The sequence below is a fragment of the Mesoplodon bidens genome (genome assembly GCF_964165515.1).
Source record: "Mesoplodon bidens genome assembly, chromosome: 15".
Lineage (NCBI taxonomy): Eukaryota > Metazoa > Chordata > Mammalia > Artiodactyla > Ziphiidae > Mesoplodon > Mesoplodon bidens.
The window spans coordinates 64,932,705-64,956,763 of NC_138171.1; the positions used below are offsets into that span (position 1 = coordinate 64,932,705).

At 50.8% G+C, this 24,059-nt stretch overlaps 1 protein-coding gene across 6 annotated transcripts in view; it reads left to right on the plus strand.

Annotated features, from left to right (window-relative positions):
• The first annotated feature begins 290 nt into the window (after window positions 1–290).
• ABCA3 (ATP binding cassette subfamily A member 3) overlaps window positions 291–24,059 on the plus strand; it is a 47,682-nt gene continuing 23,913 nt past the window's right edge. Inside the window, exons 1-13 of one of the 6 annotated variants that reach the window (XM_081256830.1) lie at window positions 291–1,387; window positions 6,098–6,131; window positions 8,086–8,292; window positions 8,423–8,643; window positions 10,067–10,217; window positions 10,336–10,406; window positions 10,560–10,824; window positions 11,719–11,846; window positions 12,544–12,709; window positions 15,335–15,594; window positions 17,539–17,655; window positions 17,934–18,054; window positions 22,000–22,173. In XM_081256830.1, coding sequence (XP_081112956.1) covers window positions 10,353–10,406; window positions 10,560–10,824; window positions 11,719–11,846; window positions 12,544–12,709; window positions 15,335–15,594; window positions 17,539–17,655; window positions 17,934–18,054; window positions 22,000–22,173 — 1,285 coding nt within the window. In that variant the 5' untranslated portion in view covers window positions 291–1,387; window positions 6,098–6,131; window positions 8,086–8,292; ... (1 more) ...; window positions 10,067–10,217; window positions 10,336–10,352. Of the gene's footprint in view, window positions 1,388–6,097; window positions 8,293–8,422; window positions 8,644–10,066; window positions 10,218–10,335; window positions 10,407–10,559; window positions 10,825–11,718; window positions 11,847–12,543; window positions 12,710–15,334; window positions 15,595–17,538; window positions 17,656–17,933; window positions 18,055–21,999; window positions 22,174–24,059 lie in introns of those variants that run through there. The other 5 variants (XM_081256829.1, XM_081256831.1, XM_081256832.1 and 2 more) reach the window with 5 other exon arrangements.

Genomic DNA, 24,059 nt, shown 5'->3' on the forward strand with positions numbered 1-24,059 from the left:
GCCAGGTCTTTGTGACCCTTTCATTCAACAAATATTTATCAAATGCCTCCTCTGTGCCAGACATGCTAGGACCCTGGGATGTAGCCATGAACTAGACAAAGTCCCTTTACTCACGGAGCCCATCTTCTGGTGAGAGACAGAAAAAAAGTAAACAAACAAATAAATAACACTACTTCCGGTAATAAAAGATGTTAAGTAAACACATGGGGCACTGAGACGCTCTTATCACTAATCCATAAACAGTCTTGGGGGGCAGAGGTCCGCCTCCCGAATTGGGTCATTACTTTACGATTCAGTCAGTCTTGTCCTCATTCCAGAGGCACGCTTGGAGCGGGGACGGGGCCTGGCTGGTCAGCAGGCGGCATCCTGGGCTCGGCGACCTCCACCAGGAGCCGCCAGAGGCTGGGCCGAGGGAAGCCGGGCAGTTGGGCAGCCAGCCAGCAGGTGCACGTCGGGCCGCGGGAAGATCCTCGGAATTGATGGGCCGCTGGCGGCGCTGACGACCTGGGCAGTCGGGAGCCGAGTGGCCAGCCCGCGTGGACTGTTAGCCACGCGCCGCCCCCGCCTCGAGACCCTCCGCCCCCGGTGATCCCTGTCGGGCCTTGGGACCCTCCCGTCCAAGGTGACCCCCAACCCAGCCTCACAACTCTCCCGGCTTCAGGGGACCCCGACACGACCCGTTACCCTCCTGAGGTAACCCTGACCCTGACTCTCGACCCTCCTGCCTGAGGTGACCCCGAGGCCTCCCTGCCCCTCTGAACTGCGCCCCGGGACCGCGGCCACACTCAGGGACGCTGGGCCGTCCTGCCCACCCCACAGTCGTTTTCTAGAAATTTCCTAGGAAGGTCCACCCCCAGGGCCTCTTCCGCCCAGCAGCGTCCGCGCCAAGCCTGAGGCAGCAAAGAGCCCTCCCTCCGTGAGAAGGTGTCCGGCGCCCAACAAAAGACAGTGCTGGAGGGCAAATGGAGGATGGCCAGGGAAGGCAGAGGTTCGGGCACTTCAGCCGCCTGTAAGTCCCTGCGGACCACGGGACTCTCCTCCCGGAACCAGCCCTCGCCCAGACTCCCGCAGGTCGCCCCTCCTGTCGGCCTTGCAGCGGGCGTGCTGAGCCCTACGCAGGCGCGATCAGGGGCGGGGCGGGGCTGGCACCCGCAAGGTGGCCCACTGCGCATGCGCGAGCTGGCCGAGGGGCGCCCCCTGCAGGACCCCGAGCAGCCCGGTCCTCCGCCCGTCGCGGGTCTCAGGCGCCCCCTCCCCGCCGTGGCGGTCTAGCAGTTGTCAGTAGCAGTCGCCGCCGCCGCGAGGCCAGAGCACAGCCGGGAGCCGAGGGAGGGGACCCCGCGAGAGGGCAGCGCCCCGGCCGCCGCCGCCCGGGCGCTAAGGGTCGGTGAGTGCCCCAGAACCCGCCGCTCGCGCGCGCTGGCTCCCAGGGCTCGAGATTTGGGGGCCGCTTCCCCGCCCGAGGCCCCCTCCCCACCGCGGGCTGCCGCCCTCCCCGGCCGGGCACCCGACCCCTCCCGCGGCCCTGCCCCGCCCTGCCCGAGGCCTCCTCCGGCAGCGCAGCAGGTGCATCTCGCAGCAGTGCAAGGCCGCCCTGACTCAGGCTTCCCCTCGGCACGAGCCTCTGGGCGTGTCCTCATCCCCTCAGGCAGTTCCCCAAAGCCGGCCCCCCTTGGGGAAACGTAACCTTCCCGGAGCTAGAATCGCTGTGGAATCCTTTGTGCCAAGCTGAGGAGGGTGGACAGACATTTACCACGCTAAGACCCGCTGGCCTTCACCCGGCAGACAGTTTGAGCACTTGCCTGCTAAAGCCAGGCGGCATCACAGGCTGGGGAGCTGAGGCAGGCCCGTCAAGGATGCTGCTGGCTCATCTCTCCGTGCAGAGATTCCCAGTGTGGGTGGGAATGCGTCCCCGTAACGGAGTCCGCCCTGCTCCCAAACCCGCCTTCTCATGAGCCTCAGAATGGGGGTCCAGTGGTCCACTGTTAGTGGTGGGAGTTGTGTCGGGGACAGAAGGAAAGGGACCTGATCTAGGCAGAAGGGCCTACAACAGCCCTGGTGCCCATGGTCAGTCTGTACTTGGTATGAATTTGTGTTTACATAGGTGTTGGCTCCTTCCTGAACTAGACTATAAGCTTCATGAGGGCAGGGACTATCTCCTAAATGAGGGCTTAAGACACATGCTTGGTGCATATTTGTCGCATGCGTGAATGCCCCTCCTCACTTCCTTGGACGTTGTCTAATTAAAGCCTGTTACCTGATAGGGTTGTTTCTGTTTGCCCCTTTGCCTCCTGATCTGTGAGCTCCCTGAAGGCACAGATTGTCTCTTGTGGGGCTTGCACTCCTAGCACATAGCCAGCACCTGGCACATGAGAGGCACTGAAGGAACACTTGCTGAAGAAGTGGATGAGACCCTGTAGCAGTGTGGAAATCCAGGCAAGGTGCAAGTGGAAGAGTTATGCTCTTTTCTCCTGAGCCGCTATATCATTTGATTCAGAACATTTTGATGCTGCCTTTTGTAAATGTGAAAAGATTAAGGATGTTTTCCTTTAGAAAGTTAACATCATTGGAAAAGTAAAAGAAAGGGAAAACAGGTAAAAATGGATGCCATGGGAATCCCCTCACCTTTTTTAACTTCTCAGAGGTTTGTTTGGTTTTTTTAATTGAACACTTGCTTACTATATTTTACAAACAGGATGACATCTTTCCTTCTCTAAGGTGATCTATCATCATTCTGTTGAAACAGCCTTTTGGAACAAGAGAGGGAGCTCAAGCTGTTTTTTTTTGTTTTGTTTTGTTTTGTTTTTTCTGAGTTACTAGCTTTCCACAGTGCATATGCCAGGCAGTCCATGGGAACCTGTTTTGACTTAGTCTCAACTGGGAAGGCCCAGGTAAGACTCCCTAGTTGACAGTTTCTTTCCCAGCCCTGCTTCCTGAAACAGCAGTAGACTCCTCTGCTATTGAGTCTGTTATGGGGAGGGGAGCATTCTAGAATTCTGAGGAGAATGATGGGCAAGGCTCTGTGCATGATCAGGGACCTTAGGATGGAGCTAAAGAGATGATTTATTCACAAGTAACTGACCTAAGACAGAAAGAGATAAGTGCTACATGAGACATCCAGAAAAGCTGCCTCAAGTATGCAAAGGTGGAGGGATGGCTTTCGACAAGAGCAGAAGGTGTCAACCCTGACTGCATGTTAGAATCACCCGGGAAAGAGTCCCATGCCCAGGCCACAGCCCAGAATCTCCAGGGGTGGGCCTCCGGCATCTGTTACTGTCTTAAAGCATCCCAGAAGATTCCATTGTGAAGCCAAGACAAAGAACCCCTGAACCAGTGAGGGTTGTCAGTGGCGGCTTCACAGAGGGGCCAGAACTGGACTGGGAAATGATAGGAAGGATTTCAGAAAATAGAGATGGGAATGGTGGGTGATACTCCAAGCCAACAAAACCACAGAAGGCCCACACACTCCCGGGAAAGTGTAAGGCGTGGCAGTCCCTGTCCTGGGAGACTTGGACAGTGCCTGTCCCCCCGACTGGCTGAGTCGTTCGCCACATTTGGAGAGATTTGGAGTCAACGGGCAGATAGGTGTGGTTGCAGGAGCTGAGTAATGAGCTTGCTGCCTTGCTTGTTGCAGAAGATCCATGGTTACCTCTCTCTGGGGATTCTCAATTGCCTCTTTACCTCATTTCCTACACCTAGAGAGGCAGAAGGCTAGCAGGATGGGGAATGGGCCCGAGGCTGCAGCAGGGGTTAGGAGAGCAGGCAGTGGCACAGATTTTGTAGAACTCTCTCCCAATAGCCTCCTCTGAGCCACACCTTTGGCTTAAAAATATACCCCACCACTCCCTGCCAGGAGCTCCAGTGTAAACTCAGAGCCACATGATTCTGAGGAGCCCGCCGCCGTGACCCAGGACAGCACAGGTGGTGGCACTGAGTGTGAGACCCGTAAACTAGGTCTCCACCTGGGCCTCCCAATGCAAATGACCATGGCCTTGAACCTGGCCTCATGGGGCTCTTGGACAATGACTGCAGCTTGTGGCATTTGTTCCCACCTTAACCACACAAGGGTCATTTCTGTAAATAAGTTGTCCACAAGCTTTTTTCCTGTTCACTGCTATATGTAAAAGAATTTGAGCATGCACCACCATATATTTTATTTATTATAAAAGAAAGCCATATACTACTGTCTTGAACATCATGGACATAGAAACACATACAAATAAAGACCTATTAAATGGATGAGAGGCGAAGTGAACACGATTAAATTTTTCATTGTATCAGTAGTACATAATCTATTGTACAAATGTGTGCTGTTTTTAAAAGAAAGCCATGTGATCAAGTCTACATCCTATTTATAAACTCGGTGAAACCTGAGTCCAGCATTTGAAGGTGTGGTTCTGAGTTCTGTTTATTTCAGTTCCTGGTTTTTGAGGGCTTCACAGGTAAGCACAGTGAACCTCAGGGAGGCATGCAGACTTGCTGTGCGTCTAGTACTTGTTTTTCAATCCCACCTGCCAGTCATTCGAGGACTCTTGATGAATCTGGGCTGCTAAGTGTTCAGGGGCTGTCAGGGGAGGTGAAAGTCCTGGTTCCCAAAGCTTTTGCTGTGCAGGTGTCAGTGTTCATGTGGATGGCGCACTTGCCACATCCTTGGCAATACAGTCACACACCTGTGGAAACATCTCCAAACATCTGTTTTCATGAATGCTCTGTTCTTGGCACAGATTATTTTGAAAAGCTGTAACTCATGCATTGTCACCTTTTCCTGGAAGGGACAGATTTGAATGCATTGGCTTAAAACCAGTAAGCTAGCTGACACGCTGCTGCACTCATTTGTCATTGAATAAAAAAAGAAAAAGGTTTCCAGGTTTGACACTTCTCATGAAAGAAAATGTGTATTTCCTCCTTAAGTTCTAAGTTACAGGATAACCAGGTATTCACAACTCCCCAGATCACTGCCAAGTATTGTAAAGCTTTAGCTATTTGAGTCTTTTTTTTTTAATTGACCACAACCACGATATCCCAAAGCATGTAAACTCCAACACACCTGAGAGACTTAAAGTAAACTAGTGGGCAAGGGCCAATCATCACCCACGTGTCACAGAGCCCCTCCTCTGTCAGGGTGCTGTGGCTGCTGACACACAGGCCAGCAAGAGTGCCAGGGTGCATTCGTGTGTTAAATATTAGTAAAACCAATTTTTCCTCTTTTTTTTTTTTGCGGTATGCGGGCTTTTCACTGTTGTGGCCTCTCCCGTTGTGGAGCACAGGCTCCGGATGCGCAGGCTCAGCGGCCATGGCACACAGGCCTAGCCACTCCGCGGCATGTGGGATCTTCCCGGACTGGGGCACGAACCCGTGTCCCCTGCATCGGCAGGCGGACTCTCAACCACTGCGCCACCAGGGAAGCCCTTTCCTCATTTTTAAAGTAGAATTTCTTGCCATTCCTTTACTCTAGCAGATTGTCTTGCTCATCCCACTTGAAGACCAATAGTGGGGTTCACTGGTGGGGACCACCCTCTATAAATGTGCCTGCTATTTTCAGCCTATTTTTTACGGTGCTTATTGGTATTTGGACATTCACCTGCAGAATCCACTGAATTAGATCTTTTCACCATTTAAAAGATCATGTACTGGGTAAAAGATTATAAGCAAAACAGAACACCCTCGAGCAGAATTACTGCACTTTTGGATCCCCTCCGCACCCCCCATCCCACCCCTACCCCCGCTCTGCCCCTGCTCCCTTCTTGGCACAGCATCCAAGGCCTTGGTCGGCTTCCCCTTCTGGCTCCGTCCCTGCTGCTCCTCCCCAGCCACTCAGAAACAGAATTGCTGTTTCCCCCACATACTCTTTCATTTCTTCATGATCCTATAATGCCCTGCCTACCTCAACTAACAAGAAACCCGAGACTGGTCTCCTGTGTCACCTGTTTCTGGGAGCCTTCCCAGAGCTCACCCTGTCTTACACATACACACAGAATCCTGATCTCCAGAATCTCATGATGCTTCATTTGGCTTCAGTTATAGTGATTACAGTACATGCAAGCATTTGCAGACTGTGAACTCCTTGGATTAAGAACACTGTGATTTTCATTTCCAGATCTTTCGTGCCTGGTATAAGTGCCTATCACACAGTAAGTACTTGGCAAATGTTAGTTGGATGAGTAGATGCTTTTTTGTTTTGTGTATCCTAAAAAAACCCAGATTCTACCAGCAAACGTGAAGTACCTGTCATGCCTTCTGCAGCATGTACACACGTAGACTTAACACTGCTGACTGTTGTGGACTTCCCGTGTGAGAAGGAAATGCTTTCCCAGCTGAGATGGGTCCTCACCCACCTCGGTCTTCAGGAAAAGTGCCGAGTCCCAGCGAGCATCACCAACAAGGGCATCTCTCTGTTCCACATGTGTGGTCAAGAGGGCAGAGCCCTGGTTGTCCGCTCTCTGTGTGACAGCAAGATGTCTGCCTTGACCTTACTGAGACCCCCTCCCTCCCAGCCATGACTTCCCCCAGGCCTGTGCTGACGGCTTCTGTGGAAGGAAAGACACCGAGCTCAGGATACGACAGGACACGTGACATAACAGCGTGTGCCTGGCCTCGGGCCTCCGTCCACTTCTGCTTGCTGGCCTTGAGGCCCACTCGGCAGTGACCTTTCCAGAAGCGTTAACACCATTCTGTTCTGTATATGCAGAAATAAAAGCTGCTTTTGCTTGGGCACATAGAAACTGGAGCACGTATTCAAGCCCATAATGAAAAAAAAAATACCCAAATCAGGAAGTGGAGGTGTCGGGACTCAACACGCAGTGGCAAGCACCCGGCACAGTGCTCCCAAACTAGGACAACCGTTTCCCAAACCGGGACAACTATTTTCAGAGGAATCCCGTGTGCCATCAAGAGAGTTCTTAGGGACTTCCCTGCTAGTCCAGTGGTTAAGACTCCATGCTCCCAGTGCAGGGGGCCCAGGTTCAATCCCTGGTCAGGGAGCTAGATCCCGCATGCCACGACTAAGACCTGGTGTGGCCAAAAAAATAAATATTAAAAAAAAAAAGTTCTCAGAAGTTAGCAGCCCACAATAGGCACTCACTCTGGACCAGCTCCACTGCTCACCTGAAAACCAAACATTGAAATACTCAATGATTTGTGTAATGTTTAATATTTTAACGGTAAGCAAACACGCCTTTCCGTGATAAAAAGAGCTTTCCCTTCCCTTCCTGGCTCTGTCCTGGGAGGAGTGAAGTGAGTCTTGGGGGAAGTCCTCAGACGTTCTTGTGGGGCTTTGCGAGCGGTTGCTTTGGAGTGGACCTGCCTGGGCTGGTTCTGGATCGCAACCCCCGCCACTTCTGGGGGACTCTGAGTGCTGCGGTCTTAAGTGTTTTGAGGAACTTTAACTTCCTTTCTTCGTGTACATTTGCTGTCATAACCAGAAAGCTTCCCAGATTTTGTAATTCTGGGAATCTCCTCCTTTAAATTCCTTTTCTGCTCAAACAGAACAGACGCGAGTATGGCATTTAGTGAGACTTCAGATAGAGCATGGCAGGCACAGAGCAAAGAGCTGGGTGCCTTGGGGAGACAGAAACACATTCGATGTCTGTTAAGGTGGTGGGGCTCAAGGGATATTTTTTCTTTGTGATTTCTAATGTTAGGTTCTGGGAGAAATACATACAGACTTTATAAAGATGTTTGCTGCTTTTAGGATACACAAGGCTGTAGGGGTGCAGTGGTAAAAACAGACTAGGAAGCTCAGATCCTGGGTCTGTGGCTTGCTTCCTATGTGGTCCTGGGTCAGGCACTTCCTCCTAGTTTCTTAGTCTTGAAAGGGTGATGGTACCAGAAGTTAGGGCTGGATTAGGAGGCTCTATAAATATAAAAGTACATAAAATAAAAGCTTACAGTTTATTGTACCAGGAGAGAACAAAAGCCACCCCAGCGTTCCCTGTTTCCCGAAATCCATGTTTCTTTGATACTGGACTTGGCTTTGCTTAAGTAACATGCTTGCAGTGTATTTTGCACTTTGATTTCCTAACTCGGTGAGGGGTGTTTTATGATTATTTTTTAAATTATGCTCTGGCACCCTCCATTTGCCCAAAGGTGGCCGGAGCGTCATGCCAGCGAGCCCCAGGCCCTTCCTGATGTCCTGTGAGGCATCAGTGCTCCCGAGCTCCAAGGTCAGCCCACCGCACTCCAGAGGCCTACTGGCCCCACCCCAGAGCCCTCTGTGCAGGGCTGCCTCCTCCCAGCCAGACCTCCCATAGCCCCAGAGGAAGGCCTCAGCCAGGAGCCTCTGCCAGGACTCAGGTCAGTTCCCCGGTGTTGCTGTCCGGTGTTGTCCTAGTGGGAAGGTGGACGGTCTGTCTCTCTCCCCTGCCCACCCCTCTGGGCCTAGAGCGGTGGGATTAAGCATGGGGACATGTCCTTTCTTGACCAGACTTTTCCAGAAAAGGAAGTCATCGACTTCTCTGACCAGAAGACTTCTTTGAACTGTGACCTTTTCACGTTCCCCTCTTGGTAGAGGAAGAACCTTCATCTCGGCCAAGCCAGGCACCCATCAGCCTGCTGTGGGGATGATCAGCTCCGTTGGAGGCACTGCTTTCCCCTTTTAGCCTAAACCACTTCTTGAAACTGTTCATAGGCCGTAGGCTTTTGTGGGTAACGTTACACTACTGCTCTTTTATTAACTGTCTACGACTGATTTTAAGACAGGTTTTTCTACCTTATTAATTTTAAAAGAATTTGGATAATTTATTAAGTTGCCACTTAATAGCCCTTCATTACTATTTTAGCTTTAATCTCTCCATATTTTAACCATATGGTTAAATAAAAGCCATATTTTAAGTTAATTTGTAAATAACTTCTTGCAGTTGTGTTTCTTACTAATATTTACTGAGTGCCCTTTAAAGCTTAAATTTTGAGCTACTTTTAGGCAGATACGGACAGCTACATCTTTTTTTAAAGGCAAGAGTTTAATTTAAAAAATGAGCTTTAATGGAAATGATTTTTCAGCTAACTGAAGTCAAAAGCAAAACTGGCTGTTTCAAAAAAAAAAAAAGCTCTCGCTCCATGCGCACTGGGTCTCGAGGTGGGTTCTTTGGGCCGTAGTGTTAGAGTGGGTTAACTAATGAAGGATTTACCAGCCATTTGTCCGTGCCGTCCTGACGCGCCTAATGGATGGTGTTGGGTTAGTATCGACCTGAGTGTGGAGCCGGCTCATCGCACTCAGGACTCTTCCCTGTGAGTCACGGATGCTTCTCCTCACTTGAAGGACCATGAGCTGTGGAGGGCCCCCTCTCCGCTCCATCTGCATACTTGGCGCAGACGGTGACCAGGAGCTCTCCAGGGCCTCCTCTCCTCTGCCGCCCTCGCTGCCCACCTCAGGTCCAGCCTCGGCATTCATGCCCGCGGCTTACGGAACTAGGTGCTTCTAGTTGTGAGCGTCCTGGGGTCTTCCTGAGCTAACTCCAACTCCCTCCTTCTCTAGAGGTTAGTGTGGCTCTGTGTCTCTGCTTCTCACCCTGCAGTCTCGTGACATGGATTTCCCTAAATTGAGGGAGACCTTTATAAAGCTCTGTTCTTGTTTCTGCTGTCACTGTGTTTGATAATCAGTCTCAGCAGATTTTCCCAGCCATACATGCCAGATTTAAATATAACATTCATACCTGACATAGAGTAGATTTTCTCTGGAGGAAAATGACCAGTGTTGTGTGGAGGCTCACAGACCACTGCTCACAGTTAAAGCAGGAAAAACTGGTTCTTAGGATTCAAGGTGGGAGAGCACATGCCATCCTGCCACCCACGCGTCTGCCTGGCCTGCTGTGTCTGCCCCTGGGTTAAGGCCACTGAGGGCCCTCACCCCAGGCTCCTCCCCTGCTCCCCCACAGCCCTCTCCAGGTCTTAGAAATCAGCCCGCAGCCAGGACACTGGGCTGAGTTTCCTTTTACTGTTCTGTGATGGTGGAGAATAAAGCAGTCAGGGAGGGGAATTCTATCAGCCTGAGTTTTTGCTAAGAAATAGCACATTCATATGAACCACAGAGAACATCTGAATAGCGTTCATCGAATGATTGCCATTCCAGTGGCCACGTTGCATCTACCAGCCCTGCCGTTCATCTCATGTTTCCGGAAGAAACAAAGTCAGCTTCCTGAAAGGACGTGTGTTCCTTGAACAGAGCAGAACTGGCCTCTCCCTCTGGGGAGCTGTTCTGAGTTAGGCTGGGACAAAAGAAGGTGAGGAGAAGTGGAGGGTCTGTGTCTCAGGACTGACTCTCCCCCACTCTCCCCGCCTTCCCCAAACATGATTCGCGTACCTGAACCAACACCCTTTCCGTCTTTGGTCCACAAACAGCGGCCCTTCTGGAGAGGATGGCGGTGCTCAGGCAGCTGGCACTCCTGCTCTGGAAGAACTACACTTTGCAGGTGGGTCCGGCCCTGGGGGCACGCTGCAGGGGGAAGGGTGAGAGGGGCCTGGCAGAGGGGGTGTCAGCGAGAGGGGGCATCAGTGGGAGGGGTTCCAGGAGCCCCTCGCCTCCGCCTTGCACTCCTCAGCCCTCAGTTTCCATTTCTCTTTAGAAGCGGAAGGTCCTGGTGACTATCTTGGAGCTCTTCCTGCCCTTGCTGTTTTCCGGGATCCTGATTTGGCTTCGCCTGAAGATCCAGTCAGAGAACGTGCCCAATGCCACCCTCTACCCCGGCCAGTCCATCCGGGAGCTGCCACTGTTCTTCAGCTTCCCTCCACCAGGAGCCGCCTGGGAGCTTGCCTACGTCCCATCCCAGAGTGACGCCGTGAGGACCATCGTGGAGACAGTGAGGAGGACGCTGGTGATCAACATGAGAGGTGAGTTGTCGGGGACTCAATAGTGCTGCGGGGCTTGGGCTGTAGGGCAGGGACTGGCCAGGCGGGGAGCCGGGCAGCAGGCAATGCAGCCTTCCCTGTAGTGGCCGCACGGCCCACGAATCCCTGTGTCATGTCTCATTGCAACAGGGACCAGGGTTGTGACGGCTGTGGGAAGCAGTGTGTGTGACAGTTCACAGCCCCTGGCTATTCAGAGTGGGGATGGCATCCACATACCCCGCAAAGCTGTTTAATTATGAGGGCAAGGCCCAGTGCCAGGAATCTCTTCTGGGATATGGTTTTGGGAGGACAGCTCTGATAAAGGTCATCAGGAAGCCTGCTGAGGGCCATTCCCAGGAAATGTGCCAGTCACCCTCGCTAGGTCTTTGCTTTCAGAATAGAAAATATTATTCCTTTTCCTCCCCCTCTTGATTTTGGCACTGTGGCCTGTTTAACTCAGTGTAGCAAACACTTAGGGGAAGACTCCTGGTCCCTCACTATGTGATTATAGTCAAACCCTTTATGTGAAATGGGGTCTGGGTGAGAGAAGTCATTGAACAGACTATACATTAGTGTCCACTTGAATATTTAAAGCCCACCATTATGGTTATGAGAGAAACTGATGCTGGCTGCAGAGCTCAGGGCAGGGCAGCCGCCCGCACGGAGGGGCCCTGCTCCAGCTCTCAGCTTCTAGATGCCCAGGGCCAGCTTCGATGGTGAAGTTCTGCCAGTCTTCACCGCAACCCGTCTCTGCCAAAAACAAAAGCCTCCTCGAGTCTTAGGAAAGGTTTACAAAGCCCTAGAGAAACTTGTAAGCTTTAGTCCTTTATCTGAAGGTCCAGCTTTCTCAAGCAGAGTGGACGATTGGGCAACTCTGGGCCCCCCTGCTCCCCACAGCTCGCGGCTTCCCCTCCGAAAAGGACTTTGAGGACTACGTCAGGTACGACAACCGCTCCGCCAACGTGCTGGCCGCCGTGGTGTTCGAGCATGCCTTCAACCACAGCAGGGATCCCCTGCCGCTGGCGGTGAGGACCCCAGCCCCACGGAGCCAAGCTTCCTCCCCCAGGAGCCAGAGGCGCTCTGCCTGCCTGGGAGCAAATGCAACTTTCCCCTTGGGTCCAGAATCACCTCTCAGTCCACTGAGGAGCCCTGATGGAGTTTGACCCATCAGGCCAGAGCGGTTTAGAAACCTCGCCCGTCTGAAGAAAGTGGCCGTAGACCATTGCTGTGACCCCTCTTTGTCCTCTCATTTTATGAAAGGCGTTACGGGTCTCCTTCGACAGAGTCAAATAGGACAAGTAGGAAAGTAGCAGATACTCGGGACTTAGCACCATATGGCGTTAGAATTTCTGTTACATATTTAAACAAACAAACAAAAAGAAAGGTTTTTTGATTGCCCCAGTGGCAATAAGACTGGGAAACCGTCAGGTCCCTCAGCATCATGCTGGCGGCCCTGCACTGGTTAGCAGTGACGAGTCATGCGTGGAGTTCCCATTGGTAATGGCAGAAGAGGGTGGTGAAGAGCACCGCAGAGGTGCCCCTGGGCTCTCTGTGCCCTGGCAGGACTGCTCACTCTGACCTCCTGAGACCCAGACACTGGCGGGGGCTGGGGCAGTGGTGAGGTCACGGTAACGAGGGTCCCCCAGCCCTCCCACTGGATGCAGACGTTTACTCCTCTGGCTGGATCCCTTAGAGCGCTTGGTTTTCTCTTTGTTTCCGTAGGTGAAATATCACTTACGGTTCAGTTACACGCGAAGAAATTACATGTGGACCCAGACAGACTCCTTTTTCCTGAGAGAGACAGAAGGCTGGCACACCACTTCCCTTTTTCCACGCTTCCCCAGCCCAGGACCAAGGGAACCCACGTCCCCTGACGGCGGAGAACCTGGTGAGGAGCACTTTTAGAGGGTCTCCTTCCCTCCCCCGGGGTGCTGGCTCGTGATCATCATGTGGGGGGAACCCATCTTGCATTTCTCTGGAGGAAGATTTTTTATGATTATTTGACCTTCTTCTTTGTAGGAGAAGGAAGAAAACATCCAGTAAAACTGGCTTCTGAAAAGCAAAATAATCTTTGAAAACAGCAAAGGCTGTCTCCCTATTTCCCAGAAAACGTGCTATTGAATGAAACATTTATATTTCAGTTTTTAGGGAGCTTCAGTTTGCATTGGGCCTTTTGGGCTTGGTTTTCCATTTCCCTTCTCTCCTTGCCCCTCTCTCTGTCCAGTTGTATAGGCTCTGTACGCTCTGTTGTCCTTGTGCAATTGTCCGTGGTTTCATTGAGTCAGTGGAATGTTTGCAGAAGTCGGATCTCAGCTCACTGTATTGCCAGAGGGTGTGTCGTTCTGTCCACTGTAACTCTGGAAGGTAGTTGGCTTGTTTGTCTCCTCTGACCAAGGTCCCATCTTAGAACCAAGTAACTGGGGCCCAGGACTAGACCTTGCCCTCAAGCCGAGGCCCAGCCACAGGCTCCAGGTGGCATCCTGGGTGTTGCAAAGAACACAGAATTAATTCCCTGGTCTACAAGAGGCAGAACTTGTTAGAGATTTTGATGAAAAGACCCAGGAATGCCCTAAATAGAGCTCCAGGAAGGCAGGAGGCAGCCAGCATTTAGAGATGTATTTCTGGTGCCAGGACCCTATCACCAGGCTAATGTTCCAGGGAAAGATTTTAAATCCAAAAGAGGAGCTAAGACGAGCAAGGCAAGGTGAAGTGTGCAAGGCCCCAGAATGAAGCCCTGGACAGGTCACCAACTGGAGAGGAGGAGAAGCCACATCAGCTGCCACGCCCACTGCCTGTGGCCAGCAGCAGGAGACACTGGCTATGTGACCTGGGGCGGGGCTGTCCGTCCTGTTTGTGGGGACAATTTCCTAAGCTTGGAAGCAATAGAGGCAAAAGTTCTCCAAGGAAAAGACTGACAGATTTCACTACGTACAAACTTGAAATTTGCTAAAAGAGAAAAAGACATAACACCAATTTTGAAAGCAAATAAGAGACTGGGGAAAACATTCCATCAGATGACAAAGGGTAAATACCTTCTGTTTTATAAAGGATTCCTTAGTCCAAATCAGTTTAAAAAAAAACACAAAGACCCCAAGATATGTGGAAAGAATGTGAACCTGGCACACAGCAGGCCCTCCAAGAATTAGGCCAGTGTTCCCCCCAAGCCCACCCCGAAATGTCCATACCTTAGACCCCTGATCCCCTGATAAAAATTGAGCCCCTGGAATAGTCTGAAAGAAGGAGAAAACGCAGATGCGCAAAAGATGTTCCCCACAGCATTATTTACAATCATAAAAACTTCAGCAGTGGGACATGATGGATCACAGAGGGTGGCTTTGCCTCGGTGTTGAGCAGCTGCAGAGGTTATGGTGGTGAAGACCCCATGGCAGCATGCAGAACCTCGTGGAAGAACAACTAGGGACCAGGAGGCAGGCAGGATGTTTCCCGGGGGAGGCGTTGTGACGTGAGAAAGACACTGGCTTTGAAGCCAAGAGACCAGGGTCCCGTCTCAGCTTTGTCACCTCCCCCTTTGTGTGGCTCAACGCCCTGGGCCTCAGTGGCCCCGTTTGTCCAGTGAAGATGTCGTTCACTACTCTGCAGGGTCGCAGTGAAGACGAGAACTAAACCCCCACCCAGCACAACGAGGGGTAACATTCACTGAGCACCTGCTATTTCTGCAGCCATAAAACCACTTACTCAAGGGAGGTGGTAGAAGTGCACAGACGTGGTGACCTCGTGCTGGGGGTGGGGTGGGCATAAAATTGCTTTTCTTCTAGAGGCTCGAACTCAGGCAGCTGACAGTTCTGTGCTGGAGGATGTTAGGTGTTCTAAATGTCACTATTTTAGGAATGAGGGTGCCCACGCCACCCAGACCTGCATCCCATGTCCCCTCTCTGTCCCCTGGGCTCGGACGTCAGGAATCCAGGCTGCCTTTCTCTCTCCTGAGGCTATGCCCCACTCCTTCCATAGGCTCAGCCTCTCACAAGCCTCGCTCTGGACTGGAATATCGTATCCCCCTGGCCCTTATCACTTTAAAAATGTTATCGCAGACAAACTGTGGGGAGTCAGAAAGGGCCAGCAGGGAGGGACCACAAAGCACACAAAGGTCGTGTAGTGGTGGCCTTTGGTCTGTGGTTCCTGCCTCCCTTTGAGATGGTAACTCAAGGCTGGATGGAATGAAAGTTGCTGATCACTGGTCTCAAGGGAGCAAGACTTGTCGATTATCCCAGTAGGTCCTTAAAAGTGGGCAAGGGAGGCAGAAGAGAGAGTCAGAGAAAGATGTGATGACACTGAAGCCAGTCAGAGAGATGTTGCCTGGATGGTTTGGAAGGTGGAAGGAGGGGCCTCTAGCCAAAGAGCGAGGGCGGCCCCTGCAAACTGGAGGCCTGCGGGAAACCCCAGGCCACTTCACCAGCTCAGTGCCCACAGCGCTCTGAGCACCAGCACCCAGGACCTGGCTTCTCCCACATGTATCGACCCCACGTGCCGGAACGTCCTCTGCTCCCACACTCAGGGTATATCCGTGAGGGCTTCCTGGCCGTGCAGCATGCCGTGGACAGGGCTGTCATGCAGTACCACGCCAACGCCTCCACGCACCAGCTGTTTGAGAAGCTCACCGTGATCGCCAAGAGGTTCCCTTACCCGCCTTTTATCTCGGACCCCTTTCTCGTCGCCATCCAGTACCAGCTTCCCCTGCTGCTCATGCTGAGCTTCACTTACACCTCACTCAGCATCATCCGGGCTGTCGTGCAGGAGAAAGAGAGGAAACTGAAGGTAACCCTGTTTGTGTTTGGCTTTGAGAGATCCTGAGTCCGGGCACAGTGTGGCCATGGGCCGTCGTGTCCTGAGTCCTGTCATCAGGCGGGGGGGCAGCTCCTGGGCACTGGGGGCACCAGGGCAGCTGGGTGTGGGGCTAATGCCCACGTGGCTCAGCCCATCTCGGGCTTCTTTGAAATCAAGCCTGTTCTGTCCAGATTTTTAAAACCCTGATACAGCGCTGTAGTTCATGTGCTGTATATTAAGGACTGAACATTGAAAAGAGTGTTTTGGATACATTAGGTAAAGTAAAATACATTGTTGAAACTAATTTCATTTGTTCCTTTAAACTCTTTTGGCTGCATTGGGTCTTTGTTGCTGCGCGCGGGCTTTCTCTAGTTGTGGTGAGCAGGGGCTACTCTTCGTTGTGGTGCGTGGGCTTCTCATTGCGGTAGCTTCTCTTGTTGCGGAGCATGGGCTCTAGGCACGTGGGCTTCAGTAGTTGTGGCTCGCAGGCTCAGTAGTTGTGGCTCGCAGGCTCAGTAGTTGTGGCTTGCGGGCTGTAGAGCACAGGCTCAGTAGCTGTGGCTCACGGGCTTCGTTGCTCCACAGCATGTAGGATCTTCCCAGACCAGGGCTCGAACCCGTGTCCCCTGCATTGGCAGGTGGATTCTTAACCACTGTGCCACCAGGGAAGTCCCTAAACTTTTTTTTTTGGCCACGCCACGCGACTTGCAGGATCTTAGCTCTCCGACCAGGGATGGAACCCGCGCCCTTGGCAGTGAAAGCACAGAATCCTAACCACTGGACAGCCAGGGATGTTCCCCTTTAAATTTTTTTGATGTGGCTACTGAAATTCTGAATTACGTATGCGGGTCGAATTCTGTTTCTGTTGAAACAGTGAGTCAACACGAGACAAGTGTTCACATACATGGAGAGCAGGAAGCGAACTTTGCGTATGTATGATCAAGGACAGCTGTGGTGCCCAGCTGTCAGGCACTGTCGTGGGGGATGGAGAAGTGTGTGAGGTGTGCTCCACAGGCATCTCACTGACATAACCATGTACACCTGGGTGAATAGTGTCCCCTGTAAGCTCTCACCTCTGACGCTGCCAGAATTACCCAGAATTTTTGTGAAGTTCTTCCTTTGGCAATGTCTGCAGTGCCAGTGGAAGGACATTTAGAGTATTCTCAGTGGTGCCAACTCTGTGATTATTGGAGCTTTTTTTTTTTTTTTTTGCCATACCGTGTGGCATGTGACATCTTACTAGTTCCCCGACGAGGGATTGAACCCGTGCCCCTTACATTGGAAGCTCGGAGTCTTAACCACTGGACCACCAGGGAAGTCCCTATTGGCGCTTTTAAATTGCTGTAAATGAGGGGCTGGGAGAACTAATGAGGTGGGTCCTGTCCACTTCAGTGCCTAAATAACTTTAATAAAATGGTGCGACGCTGAGGTGGTTAGCAGTGGACAAGGAAATGGTTCAGGAAAAAATGTTTGTGTGTGCACACGCCTCCAGGTACATAGATGAAGCCAGTGTGGCAGGATGTTGAATGATCACTGAGCCCAAGTGGTATGTGAGTGGCCACCGTTCCAATCTTCCTATTTTTCTGGTGGTTTGAAATTGTCCATGAGAGGAAGTTGGAAAATCAGCCTAGCTTGGTGCCTGGCACACGAGAGACACTTAATCAGCCCTGGTCCCCTCCCCCAGACCAGTGTTGTCCATGGTAACAGACAGGCCTGGGTCTGCTGTCCTCTACGGCCCCACTGGGCACTTGTGCCTGGTGCGGCTGAGGAGCTGGCTTTTTACTCTTAAGTAATTTCAGCCAAAATAGCCACGTGTGGCCACAGGCCGCTGTATTGGATGGTGAGAGTTTAGCATGAGGTAGGCTCCTGGGGTCTGGTGTGGCAGGGGTGGCAGGCGGTGGGGCGTGTGGAGCAGCACATGTGCCCCTCCCCCAGGAGTACATGCGCATGATGGGGCTCAGCAGCTGGCTGCACTGGACCGCGTGGTTCCTCCTGTTCTTCCTCTTCCTCCTCGTCACCGTCTCCTTCATGACCCTGCTCTTCTGCATCAAGGTGAGTGTGGCTTCAGAAGGGGGTCTCACATGAAAAGCAAGGCGTTGGAGTTGGTGGGAGGGCCAGAGACAGCTGTGGCACCACCAGGGAGACCCCAAGACTCCGCACTTAACGGCTTTGGTTGGGGAGTCTGCCCTTTTGGTAGAGAGGACTGGTGTAGTCCTTCTCCCACCCTTACCAGCTCCATTTGGGGCTGGGAAAGTTTGAGACTCTTCCTGGTTTTGTCTCCCCTACCCCGCCCCGCCCCGCCCCCACCTGCCAACGGGATGGCCGCACAGGTGAAGAAGAACGTGGCAGTGCTCGCGCACAGTGACCCCTCGTTGGTGCTGGTCTTTCTGGCCTGCTTTGCTGTCTCCTCCATCTCCTTCAGCTTCATGGTCAGCACTTTCTTCAGCAAAGGTGAGTTGTCCTGCCCCTGAGAGTGGAGGTCTGTGGGTGATGCACACTTCAGAAGACCGGCAGTTTCTCTTGGGATGAGTAAGGTCAAGGGGTCCAAGGGCATCTGAGCAGAAATAACCCGGAGACTGAGGTTTTCTTTACTCTGTGCCTTCCTTTGGATTCAGTTTTCTGGGTGTCAGAGTACATCCCTGAACAGTTCTTTCACTGAAGCTCAGCAAGTGGTTAATTCTCATTGACTTTGTGTATCTGAAGATGTCTCTGTTTTGCCCTCACTCCTGAATACTGTCTTAGCTGCGTATAAAATTCTCCTTGGCACTTTGATAACATTACCTTATTGCCACCGGATTTCCATTATTGCTGGGAAGAAGTCAACTGACAGTCTAGGTCTGATTTTTCTGTATGGATGTTTGGATCTGAGGACTCATGTCTTTTCAGTTCTGCATTTCTGTTCGTCATCCATCAGACTTTGCTCCCTGTTAATCCCCCTTCTCTTCTATTAGACCTAAGTTGAAGCCTCTCAGTCTGTCCTTCATGTCTCATAACTTTTTTTTAATTAATGTGGTAAAATACATATGACATAAATTTACCACTTTAACCATTTTAAGTGTAAAGTTCAGTGACATTAAGTACATTCACATTGTCATACAACTGCCACCAACATCCATCCCCAGAAATCTTTTCATCTTGCAAAACTGAATCTCTGCCCCCATTAAACACTAACTCCCTACCCCGTTCCCACAACCCTGGAAACCACCATTACACTTTCTGTCTCTATGAATTTGACTACTCGGGACCTCATGAAGGGGAAATCATGGAGCATTTGTCTTTCTGTGACTGGCTTACTTCATTTAGCCTAATATCTTCAAGGTTTATCCCTGTTGCAGCTTGTGTCAGAGTTTCCTTCCTTTGTAAGGCTGAGTAATATTTCATCATATGTATAGACCACATTTTGCATATCCATTCATTCATCAATGGATATTTGGGTTGCTTCCACGTTTGTGGCTATTGTAAATAATGGTGCTATGCACATGGGTGTACAAAGATCTCTTTGAGACCCTGCTTTCAGTTCATTTGAGTGTATACCCAGAGGCAGAACTGCTGGATTGTATAGTAATTCTATTTTTAATTTTTTGAGGAACTGCCATACTGTTTCTACAGCAGCTGAACCATTTTATATTCCCACCAACAGTGCAAAAGTGTTCCAGTCTCTCCACATCCTCACCAATACTTGTTATTTTTTGCTTTTTTTTTATAGTAGCCCCCTCTTGGGTGTAAGTATATCTCTCAGTCTGTTCTTTATGTCTCAACTACTTTTTCATACCTTAAAAAAATCTCTTTGTGCTGAGCTCTATATGAATTCCTTAGAGTTCTCTTCTAATTCCCTAATTCTCTCTTTGACTGTGTATGTTCTAGACTGTGTCTCATCTTTGAGATTTTATTTCTATGACTATATTTATCCTTTACCAACTATCCAGTTGATTATTGTACATATCCATTTATTCTTGTTTCTTCATCCATTCTTGTGGGGAAAAGTCCTCCTTTTATCAATGGAAACATTTCTTCATTTACTCCTTAAGTCCTTGATATTCTTGTTTTGAAGTCTATCTCTTTCCTACTCAAACTTACTGCCTTGGAGAGCTTTAAACATGGGGATAATTCCAGATTCAGACTCATGCCCAGCAACTCCCCTTAGATGTTTAACATGTGTCTCAGATGTGTCCTGAACTACTGATGGTGTCCTCAAAACCCCATTTCCCCATCTCTACCATGTGTTCACACTAAAAACCTGGGAATGCCCTCGACTCCTCTTCCTCTAGCATCCTGCCCCAGTCCAGTCAAATCCTGTCCACTGTACCACAAGGTACCCCTGAACTCCAGCCACCTCCCACCTCCCCCCCACAGCCCTGCCCTGGCCCGAGCCACTGTCATCTCCAGCCTGGTTGATGGCGGTGGCCCCATAACTGGCCTCCCTGCTTCTGCCCCTGCCCCTCTTCAGTTTCTGCCCAGGTCAGAGGGTCTCCAGTGTGGTCCGTGGGCTCCTGGGACCTTTAGAGGTTCACAAAATCAGAACTTTTTATGATAATATCAGAATATCATTTGTCTTTTCTACCATGTTGACACATGCACTGATGGTGCAAAAGCAAAAGTGGTAAAACTGCCGGCCCTGAGCATGATCAAGACAGGCTCCAAACTGCACTTGGCAGTGGCGTGTTCTTCACACCACACACTCTTGTAAACAAACAAACAAAAATGCCAGTTTCACTCAAAAATGTCCTTGACGGAGCAGTAAAAAATGTTAATTTTGTTAACCTTTGACTCTCAAGTATACTTTTCTAATATTCTGCGTGACTAAATGAGATGTCCACAGAAAGCACTTCCTTGGGTGCTGTAGTATAATGATTCTCTTGAGGAACAGCATGTGTGCAGGTGTTCAAGTTGTCAGCTAAACTAGCCACTTTTTTCACAGAACACCATTTTTGCTTGAAACAATGACCATCACACTGTCATTCACATGCTGGTATTTGGTAAGCATTTTCTCAAGTGTGAGCTGCCTTTTTAAGGAAAACAACTGACAATATCTGATGTCAATTACAAAATTCAGGCTTTCAGGCAACAAAAATAGAATTTTGCAAACTTTAATCTACCACCATGAGCTTTACAGCCTCCCAGCCTCCCTTGTATCCTGTTCCAGGTACAAGATGGACCAATAGATTTTCACGTAACAGAGTATAAAAAGTTCATTGTTCAGGTTGATTCCATGTGGCACCTCACCTTTAAGAAACCACCCTTTGTTTCGTGGTGGTGTGGTAGCAAAGAAGAATATCCAAAATACCTAAAAAGGCTATTAAAATTCCTGTCCCTTTTCCAACTGCTGATCTCTGTGAAGCTCATTTTCTTCATTCACTTCACCTAAAACAAGGCAATACGTCAGAGTGAATGCAAAAGCAGATATGCGAATCCAGCTGTAATCGGTTAAATCTTTACAGAGGTTTGCAAGAATGTTACACAAGGCTACTCATCCCACTAAATTGTGGGAAATACAGGTGTTGTTCATAAAAATACTTATGTTAACTTGTAATGGGTTTATTATTGTTATTCTTAAATATCTTAAAATTTTCTTAGTATTCATCTCTGACACAGTGGAATATTGACATATATATAATGTTTGTATCCCACATAAACAAAGTTCTTTGACATCCTCAACAACTGTTTACAGCATAAAGGAGTCTTAAGACCAAAGGGTGTAAGGGCACTGTGTGGACTGAAGCCATGCTGTCTCCCCACACCTCCACCACCCCATCCTTACCTCTTTCAGGTCTTTTCCACGTTCACCTCCTCATCAAAGCCTTCCTTGGCCACCTGGTTATAGTTGCAACCCCCAGCCTAGGGAGTGTCTTGTCCCAGGTCTGTGGCTTGTTGCTCTTCACAGGGCTGTACCCACCCAGCACCATCTGCTTTACTTACCTTCTTGTCTGCTGGCTGTGTCCGCACTGGATCCTAAGCTCCCCGAGAGGAGGGCTTTGTCTGTTCTGTTTCCTGGTGCCTGGAACTGGGCCTGGCACAGAGCAGGTGCCCAGCAAGTATCTGTGAGATGAGCGAGTGAACAAGATGGGGCAGGACCAGGCGGGGGATCAGATGCTCCGTGTTAGTCGTGTCAGGTGTACGATGCCCAGATAGCTGGAGGTAGGTCTGCAGGAGAGGGTGGAGAAATCCCCTTGGGATTCCCGGGGTGGGCACAGGCACACCAACAAGGGCAGAGGCTGAGGGCCGAGCATGGAGTGCCCCCCCAGCACTGAGGCTTGTGTCCCCGTGTCCCCAGCTCCTGCCAGGCTGGGGTCGGGCAGCTCGCCCGAGAGAGGTGTCCTTTGTGCCACGGATGGAGCCCATCGGTGCAGATGCTCTCGCCTGGTTCTGGCACACTTGTCTTCCTCTCTCTGCCCATAGCCAACATGGCAGCAGCTATCGGGGGCTTCCTCTACTTCTTCACGTACATCCCTTACTTCTTCGTTGCCCCTCGATACAACTGGATGACGCTTAGCCAGAAGCTGTTCTCCTGCCTGCTATCCAATGTTGCCATGGCAATGGGAGCCCAGCTCATAGGAAAATTTGAAGCAAAAGGTGAGTATTTTCCTTTACACAGGCTGTCCTTGCTGATTCAGTTACCCCCAGAGAGTCTAAGCAGAGGGGCCTCCAGCCTCAAGACTCTCGCTCCAACGATAATCAGACACATCAGCACAGCTAAAAGAACAGTGCGTTTGGAAGGCAGGTCCTCGGCGAGGGGGAGGCTCACGCCCAGGGCAGACGGGGAGGAGTGACCAGAGCCACAGGGGAGGTAGGTCAGAGACACGTGGTTCACAGGACAGAGATTTAAGGTGTCCAGTGCAACATTGGCCACCACCTGGCCATTGCGGTCGCGGCTCTGAGCTCCCCTCAGAGCCCTGCCTGGAGCTGGCCGTTACTTCAGGAAAACGCTGGCCGTGAGTGTCTGCATCTGCCAATGGTGGGATTCAAGTTGGTCGCCTCTGAGTCTCTGCCTGCCTCTCGAGGCTTTAGGATTCCTAGGCCAGAGGTCTCAGTGTGCGGGGTTCGAAGGGCTCCCAGCTCTTGATGAACTGGTAGAACTAGCATCTCCCCTCCTCCTGTTTCCCTGATACCTCCTGCAGTAATTGGTGATGACGGCAGGAAGGCCTGAGAGAGGAACAAGTCACAGACCAGGACATTGCTTTCTTGAGTTTTGTGAAATTTCCTGATTTTTAAAATGTCATGGGTGTCAAATAAACACCTCTAGGGCTGACGTTGGCCTGTGGGCTCCCATTTTGCAAACCCTGCAGGACATGCTCAGATTTCACATGGTAGAGTCAAGGCTGCTCCTCTAAAGGGTTGAGAGGACGCCTAGTTTAACCCTTAACCCCACACCTGCTGGGAAATCTCCAGAGATGGAGTGCTCACCTCTTAGGAGAAGGCCCCGTTCATTTCTGGATCACTCAGACCACCTCACAGAAGGACCTTGAAGAGGCAAGTGGGCCCAGACCCGGCCCTGCCTCTGTCTCACTTGCCTTGGTTCCAAGCGGAGACAGAAGGGACAGGATGAGTTTATGCGTGGCTGGTGTTGTCGGTGTCTGTCTCCCGGGAGCTCCTGGTGTTGCTCTGGCTCTGCTAGCAGGAGTTGAAATACAACCTTGCTTCTGAGTGACTGACCTGAGTGCATTTTGGGATGATCTCACCCTGCCCCACCCAGATGTTCTCTATCAGGCTGAATGCTCTGGTTTCTTCCAGTCATGCAATTCCTAGTTGTAGCTTCCTAGTTGTGGATCTAAGGAGGGAGGGAGGTGGGTGGCCACGGGAACCTTTAGTGTGGCTTTATCCTTAATTAGAATTTTTTTCTTCACTTGGCAAAGTCCTATGACATTGGAGCTTTTAAATATATGTGGTCCTCCATGTTCAGTAGTGTGTGATAAAATGTAGATTTTTTTTTTTTTCCGGTATGTGGGCCTCTCACTGTTGTGGCCTCTCCCGTTGCGGAGCATAGGCTCCGGACGTGCAGGCTCAACGGCCATGGCTCACGGGCCTAGCCGCTCCACGGCATGTGGGATCTTCCCGGACCAGGGCACGAACCCATGTCCCCTGCATCGGCAGGCAGACTCTCAACCTCTGCGCCACCAGGGAAGCCCCAAATGTAGATTTTTTAAAGGCACAGTCCCTTCCAGGGTTCAAATGCTTTTTAAAAAGCCATTTACAAAGAGGAGTCTAACTATATGGCACCTCTTGGTTTTCAAAGTTCTATACTGAATTTTCTTCTTTTTTTTTTTTTTAAATTTTCTCCTGTTTTTTATTTTTTTATTTTTGGCTGTGTTGGGTCTTTGTTGCTGCACGCGGGCTTTCTTTAGTTGTGGCGAGCAGGGCCTACTTTTTGTTGCGGAGCACGGGCTCTAGGCCTGTGGGCTTCAGTAGTTGTGGTGCGCAGGCTCAGTAGTTGTGGCTCACAGGCTCTAGAGTGCAGGCTT